At 36.3% G+C, this 8,493-nt stretch overlaps 1 protein-coding gene across 4 annotated transcripts in view; it reads right to left on the minus strand.

Moving 5' to 3' along the window:
• Positions 1 to 773: 773 nt before the first annotated feature.
• Il1rapl1 (interleukin 1 receptor accessory protein like 1) overlaps positions 774 to 8,493 on the minus strand; it is a 1,320,182-nt gene continuing 1,312,462 nt past the window's right edge. For all 4 annotated transcript variants that reach the window (XM_021153186.2, XM_029473014.1, XM_029473016.1 and 1 more), the window contains 2 exons: positions 2,789 to 2,959; positions 774 to 2,408 (listed from right to left, as the gene is read on the minus strand). In XM_021153186.2, the coding sequence (XP_021008845.1) occupies positions 1,690 to 2,408; positions 2,789 to 2,959 (890 nt within the window). In that variant the 3' untranslated portion in view covers positions 774 to 1,689. The remainder of the gene's footprint in view (positions 2,409 to 2,788; positions 2,960 to 8,493) is intronic.

The raw sequence follows: 8,493 nt of genomic DNA on the forward strand, positions 1-8,493 counted from the left end.
ATCTACATAGGTAACATTATCCTTTTAAGAATTCTGTCTTCTGCAGGATCTTTTGTGATTGATTTAACATCATAGTTAACATGACAGGGAATTAGCTGCTTATGTGTTTGATTTCCAACATAAAGCTAGATAGTAAGTGACAAATTTCCTGGGAGCATCAACTTTCTGTTTCTGAAAGATAGAATCATATAGTTAAAATTAAATTAATTTCTATACAAAAATTAAGTATTTTAAGTATTTTCTGATCTAATTTAAAACTATTTTGTGTAAATAATGTTTATTTTGAAAGTAGTAGTTTGTGTTGTTATTCATAAGTTTGACCTCCTGAGATATTAAACAACCTTGATATTAATAAATGCTGCTTATGTTCATAAACTGAAACCACTTAAGTTCTGAATGTAGCACTGAGAAGTAAATACAAGTCAGTTAACATTTAAGTACAAGGGGACCCCACAATAAGTTTCACAGATTTTTTTTTCTGACTCTTTTTTAGAAGATAACATTTTGTATAATACAAGGTAACAAAACATATTTGATGACACATCCTGTTCTTCCCTTTGGTTTGGAAGCTTTCAATGTAAATTTCATTTTTACTTGCCTTGATTCACTTATCTGAGTTAACTTGCCTGGTATTTGCACATAATCTCATTTGCAGAAAAATTAATTATAGAGGGAAAAGAGGAAGTAGATTATCAAACAAAAACAGCCACAAACACATTCATGCCTTTCCAGGAAGTGATCAAATATAGGGCTTTTTTTTTTTTTTTGGTTTTGTATTTTTGTGTGTTTTTTTCTTTGTTTTGTTTTGTTTCGCTGTTTTATATATATATATATATATTTATATTTATATATATAAGGATACATCAACTCATTTTTTAAAAAACGGAAACAACACTCTCCCCATTTTCATGCCCTCGATCTTCACTCTGTAGTGAGCACTCTGTAGTGGTCACTGTTGAATGACTAGCACAACTTTGGGTCTAGAGTGTATTCTGAAGAGCAGTGAATTCAATGTTAAGACAGTTAGACCTACCCCTACCCCCTGCAGAGTTTACACATCATGCTGCCATTAGAGGGTAGAGGTGGGGAATGAGGTGGGGACAAGGAAGAGATTTCAGGGCTCTGAAGTCAGGGCCCTCCTATGAACAGATCTTCTTTTCTCTTTCTCTCTCTCTTTTGTTCCCAAATGGCAATGCAAGGCTGGTGTTCGGTCGCACTGCTTTCTGAAGGCCCATATGGCCAAGCTGGTCCTAGGAAGAACCCGAGAGAGGATCCGGTGCTCCTTGTCCCATCAGATAGATTTGTCCAAGCACCCCAAGGAAATGTTAAAAGCAAAATAAAATTTAAAAAGAAGATTCAAAACCCATTCTAAAACTAAATTAGTGAAGCAAAAAAGGGAGGGGGAGTTTCTATCTATACATCAGTCTCTTTAAAAAAAATGTAAATTTACAAATCCAATGACATATAAAACAAAGTCAAAAAAATGTAATGGTAAGAGACATGGTAAAACATGAAGACACTGATGCTACAAAGAAATCCCAAAAAATATATGTACAAGACCCTGTTTTTCCTCGTGTTCTAGAGATTGTAATGCATGTTTTTAACAGCAGCAGTCGAGGATTGAGTTCCAGGCACTGGACTGCAGATTCCTTTCAAACTCCCAGGAACAGGATGTCCTTTGCTTTTCTGTCACCAAATCACACTGGATATACTGGTCTCCCTTGGCAACAACGGCAGGATGGCACTGTTTGTGTGGGCTTCGTCTGGATTCGGCTCTCTGCTCGACTTTGTCTGTGGCCGCTGCCCATTGATGAGTGTCATAGGGATGTTACAGTAGGTATGCTGATTTCCTATGGAGGTAAGTGGCAGGGTGCCCGTAGGAGGTACGTCGTACTCATAGCTTCGATAGTAGTGTTTCTGACGCATTTGTGAATGGTAGGTGTTGTGAAAGGTAGAACGGAGATCTGGATGGGCAGTGGCTAGAGCTGTGGAGGTGGCCGCAGCCATTGAAATGGCCGAGACAGTCTGCAGCTCCCCAAAAGGCCCCTGCTCACTGACATCTAAAGCCTGCTCATGTGTAATGGGTTCTATCCTCTTAAAAGGCATTTCGTACTGTAAACGTTTCCAGAACTTCGAGTTCAACTTGTTGCATTTTGGTCCATGCCATTTAATAACCGTCAGGAGCTTGATGGTATGCTTGAGGGCCTCCACCTCCTGGTAGTTCATAATTCCTCGGAGTTCACTGCATTCAATCAGTATCACTTTAATTTCTCCAGTCACAAGCATATTTCGAAGTCTTGTTTCCAGCTCAAAGATGCTCCAGCCCCTTCGAACTACATAATTTGGGGTCATGACAATAATCAGCCGCTTACTTTGATCTACGCATCTAGCCACATCTTCAATGTATGCTATAAAGAAAAAAAAGGTGGATCAAGATAAGTGAACTGATAAGAGCTCCAAAAGTCTTTGTTAGTTTTGCTCACATAGTAGTTAAGAATTGTTTGTCAGTTAACACATTGTGAAGGTGAAACAATGAATTAGCACTTTGAATGGATTTTTGGCCTCCATTCTAAAAATATAAGAGATATTTTTCCAGATGATTTAAATAAATATTAAGGATCATAAAATACAATGCTCTGTAGAAAAATAAAATATCTTCTGGCATATAAAATTTAAATTTCTTCAAAAAATATTTCTTGAGACACTAAAATGCCATGTATGAGACTACATAGACATACCAATTTACAACACAAACACATGAAATATGCATGAGAAAACATTAACTTACTTCCAGTTGGGATCAAATCTCTATCTGGTATAAACAACTTATATCCATAATGCTTTTCAAGCATATCAGGGAGGATTTCAAGGGCAAAACGTTCTTCTTCCCCAGTCTCTTGATTCCACTGGTCAGGATCCACTTTGGTATATGACAGATAGGCATCATAATCTTTGTTATCTGTCAAAAAATTGCAAAGTAAGTTCTACAATGGAAGCAATAAAATATTAACAATATTGACTTTTATTGAAAAATAGTTTTAAACATTTCAATCTTTGAAAACCCCAAAAGAAGGCCATATTAATTTTTTGTCATGTGTTCAACAGCACCAACAATTCTGCAAGTAGCTTGAAGGTACAAAGTGATTATTTTGTTATAATGAAAATAGTAGGAAAAAAATTTCAATGTCAAGAGTCACGAAGGAGTAAGGGCGTGGAGCTTACTACCAGAACTCTTAAACTGGTGGTATCACCAGCAGGTTCAACTTCTTGCATTACCAACCACTAAACAAACAAACAAACAAACAAACAAATGTAATGAAATGCCAACTTTCATATTTTTTTTAGACTCAGATAAAAGGAAGTCTTTAGACATGTTTAGAAAAGCTACGTGTTTAGATATGTCATTAATGCATGTACTGCATTTAACAACCCTGCCTTTGGATATTTTTAAAGAGGCTTATGATCATTTAATTTCAACTTTGATTTATAAAATGATTAAAGTATAAAAAATAAGTAAACATAATGATAGAGCTTAAGAGAGCCTGTTTCTTATTCTGTTGCGGGTTCAGTCACCAACTGCAGTTCTGCCCACTACAGAGATGGAAAACAGCTGGTAGGAATTCTGATATTCATCATAAGCTCAAGTATAATCATTAAATTACTCTTTGCATGGTTTTTATAGGATTCTGGCTATCATGTATCACCAATAAAATGCAAACAAAATAAGAAACTCAACATTTAATCAGTTAAAAAATAGATTCAACTGGTTTCTCCTTTTAAAAGTGACTGAAATATCTATTGTATTTACTGTTTCATAAAATTAGGTTTTACAGTAAAAAGAGAGTTTATATTCTATAAAGTTAAGAAATAAAAATATTGGGCTGGACAGATGGTTAAGAGTGCTGACTGCTCTTCCAGAGGTCCTGAGTTCAATTCCAGGCAACAACATGGTGGCTTTCAACCATCTGTAATGGGATCTGATGCCCTCTTCTGGGGTGTCTGAAGACAGCTACAGTGTACTCATATAGATAAAATAAATAAATCTTAAAAAAAATAAAAATATTAACTTAAAATATCATTAAGAAGGTTTGCTGTGCCCAGCCCCAATTAGTAAATTTACAACATAATCTATATACCCAGGGCTCAGGAATCATTAAAAGAGAGGGGACTGAAAGATTCTAAAAGCCAGAAGACCAAGATACCTGCTACAAGATTGTTTCCAGTAGTCATTAACAGAGATGTTTTACCCATTAATTCTCAACAATAAAATTGCCTAAGTAAGACTTACGTGGTGACTAGAAAAACAAAAACAAAAACAAAAACAAAACAAAACACCCAGGATGATGCTAATGGGAGAATTTCACAAGATTATACCCTTACGTGAAGACTATAGGGAGTCAATGGCTGCTAAGAGAGGGATGATATGTTTTTTTTCTAGGGATGAAGTCACTGATAGGTTATGCAATCCCAAGTGGTCAATCTAAAACACATATATATATGAGCAACAGTAAATAAAGTCTATTGCATGTGTTTGTACATGTGTGAGTGTACACACGCATGTTGATAATAAAGAACAAGGCCTTGCATTTGAGAAGGGTGGGAGGCATGGAGTCATTTGGAAGGTGGAGAGGGAATGATAGAAATAATGCTAATAAATTACTCATGCAACAATTCCAATAAAATAAAATAAATTACTCATGCAACAATTCCAATAAAATAAAATAAAATACATTGGATGTGGCGATATGTATGTATAGTCTAAGCTATTTGGATTTTTTTTTTTTGAGGTCAAGTTTCAAGACCAACCTAAACATAACAGTGGGCAGTGAGTACTGTCTCAAGACACATAACCAATCCAAACCAAACCAAAGAGCCAACACTAAATATCATTACATAATCTTACGAGAGAAAGAAAATCTGAAAACATATCAGAAAGAAACCTGTTTATGGTGCTAACAAACAAGCACATCCTTCTCTTTAACACATATGAGACTATGGGCTTCAGTACTGTGTCAGAGGATTGAGAAGCCGAGCAACCCATGGATTGTGGTTTAAAAAAAAACAAACACATCTTTAAAAATGTAAGCTGACCTCTCTCTTTTCTAGATGAGCATAGTGTATTGAATCCGTCTCAAAAAGAGGTATGCTGATACGAGAAATGGTTTGAGATTGAGAGCTGGATCTTTAATATCTATTGAGTAGTTGTCAGATGTTGTTGGCAGCTGCCTTTTTTATTACTCCCAAATATTTAGAAGTAACATAAATGAAAGTGACAGAGCCCATTATTCACAAAATGGGTTACTAAAATAAAACTGGAGGAGTCAAAGGTGTATGTTTAGGAATAAGATAACTCAGGAAACAGATAATTACAAATTGTCACTGATATAATTGGGGCCACATTTCTCTCTTAGGTCTCAGGAAATGTTTTACATTCCTATTCAACTTCACATTTCCAAGATATATTTTTTCTTGTTAAAAATACTGTAGAACTTTATAAATAATAAAGGACTGCATACACATTAAAATTACAAATTTATAATCTTTGTATTTTGACCTTTGTGCTTTATTGAATAGCCGTTTAATGCTTTTTTTTGGTGATCTTTAAGATTAAAACCAAGAAGTATGTACATGCTAGGCAAATTCTCTACCTATATTTAACTTGCTTTTAATTTCAATTTTGTTATGGTAGTCTGTGTAAAATATATTCTCAAATAAAGCAGCTTGAATCAAGCAATTAGATATTTTGTAACATTGGCCTAGTTTACATGCTTGCCATTTCATATTTTTCCAGACTGTTTTACCTATACATTCTTAAATGTTTAAATGGAACACTAAATTACATAGCTTTTGAGATAGGGCCCTTCTGTACACACTGGGCTAGCCTCAAATTTACCATTCTCATACCTTAGCCTACTGAGTGCGAAGATTAAAAGCATATGACAAGTGACAATAATTAAACCATCATCCTAGTTGCATGGCTCAGAGATTGAAAGCATTTTCCTTGCAAGTGTGAGGACATGAGTTCAAATTCTCAGAAGCTACATATAATCCAAATATAGTAGCAGCAACATCTAGAATCTGAAGCTTCTGCTGCTGTGATGCTGAGACAAGAGACTCCTGGAAAGTCCCAGGCCAGCTAATCTTCATATGTCAGGGAGAAAAACAACAAAGCTACCACACCTCAAACAGAGTAGAAAGAAAGGACCAACACATGAGGCTGTCTTGACCCTCAAATTTGTCCATGGCCCATGTGTACCTGAATTTACATTCACATACACGCAAAGGTAAATTAAAAGGTAAAAATAAAATATTTGCGGTCTTTTATGAGAACAAAAACAGATGAGCTGAACTTCTGACTTTAATAGTTCTGAGTCATTTGAGATTTTAATTTCTGATCTATGAAGGAGCACCTTGGAAGCTAAGCCATTTCTCAGTGGTAGGACACTTGTCTAATATGTACAAAGCCATCGGCTTGATCCCCAGAATTGATAAGACATGAGATTAAAAACAGCTTCATGAAGCTGTTTAGTAGCAAATGTATCCTAACTATATAGCAAACTGGCTCTAGAGTCATTTAACAGGTATTAAAGTCCTTTCTCTGCAGCCTTAAGAAGGTAATAGCTAGCATAGTTGTTAGATGTCTTAAAAGATGTTGTAGTGTGGCTTTTTACTTAGGGTACAACATGATTATCACATCCAGAATTTTGGAGTAGTAGTGATTACTTTGGACAGTTAGTCACCGCCACAAAACAAGCAAAACAGTGAAGAGATATCTATGACAATGGAGCATTTTTTACTACCTAGTTAGAAGAAGGTAGGGGAAAATCACAGGACACTCACTGGGAATGCAGCGATTATTCCCTCCTGCCCTCAGGTCCCACCAGAAGCAAGTGATCATGGGTAATGCTAAGGTTTTTCTGTTTGGTTGGTTATTTAATTATTTCTATTGTTGGTGGTGGTGGTGGAGGTGGTGTGTGTATTTGTGTGTGTATGTGTGTTTAAGAATGGAAAGGTTAACAGAAAGTAGGACTCTTTGATACAGCTTTCATGAGGACCTTGTGTAAGAAGGAGGGAGATTTTATAGTGGAACAGTTGTTTGGGGGTCACCTCTACTCCTGAGAGAAATCCCTCAGCCATGCTCTTTAAGCAAGCCCTCTGAAAATTCATTGATTGACCAAGTTGGATTTGCATGGAATTGTTACATTTATCTGTCTGTAGTGCCCTATATTGAGTGAATAGATATTTACTCCTATCTCCTCAGGAAGAGTTAATGTAACAAGAGGAGAAGAGGTGGGAGAATAGTATCAGGTAGGTTAAGAAGGACTGACACACCCTTTAGTAGTTTATGACATTGAATAGGTCATATACCCAAAATAATGATTTGTTTCCTCTTTGGGAATTCAAAAACTGTATGCAATTTCACTACTCACCACTAACAAAAAAGAAGATAACAAAAGTCCAGCTCCATAGATTTTTTTTTAAATTACATGTGGATACACAGTATTTCATTCACTGTGTACATGAAGACAGTATTCTGAATCTACAAATAAGGAAAGAACTGGTAGTTGAATGAGAAAAAAAAAAAAAACTAAGTATATGTGTGATCTAAGATTGCATAGATGCCAGTTGGTTGTGTATATTCATCAGGGAACAAGTGCTCATGTTTTTAAAGATGGTGTAGAGATTTTAAGAGGTTGTTTAAACTCATTTGTCCAATTTTGATAATAATACTAAGCATTGAATTAGATCTCTATCTTCATCTTCAAAATATGATTTGTGTTGGTTATTATAATGTCCCTAAGACTTCCATCATTAGGATTATGAGTAACCATGACCTGTATAACTCACAGGCAGAGGGAAAGGGGGAATAAACACCCTGCTCCGGAAAAAAAATAAACACAATGGATTATAGCTTTTCAAACAAACATGGAAGAGAAACTCCAGGCAAAGGCATAGAAAAACAAAGAAGGCTGGTATTTTAATGTTTTCCTTTCTAATTTATTCTACTATAGACTATGGAATTGTGTTAGTGTAAGTTCTCTGGAGACACTAGGTTTTTCTTATCATGATGTTGAGCTATTTAATTAGAACTAATAGGACTATTCTAGAGGCAGCTCCCCTCCAAAAAAAAAAAACCATTTAAAATATCTTTATTTCGGTGGTCTCCTCCTAGCTGCCTTTGGATCAAGATGTGCAACTCTTGGCTCCTCCAGCACCGAGTCTGCCTGCACAATGCCATGCTTCCTGCCATGATGATAATGGAGTGAGCCTCTGAAACTGTAAGACAATCCCAATGAAATGTTTGCCCTTATAAGAATGGCCTTGCTCATCCGGCCGGATCAGCACCTGGGTAGCTAGAGCCCAGGGTCGGCTGACACCCGCCAGCTACCCACGACCCCTGCCACAGGATTTTGAGACTGCTGGTGAGTGGAACACAGCTTCTGCTCCAGTCCAATCACGCGGGACCTGAGACTGCTCTGGTTGGGGAGGCAG

The sequence above is a fragment of the Mus caroli genome, chromosome X, assembly GCF_900094665.2.
Source record: "Mus caroli chromosome X, CAROLI_EIJ_v1.1, whole genome shotgun sequence".
Classification (NCBI taxonomy): Eukaryota; Metazoa; Chordata; class Mammalia; order Rodentia; family Muridae; genus Mus; species Mus caroli.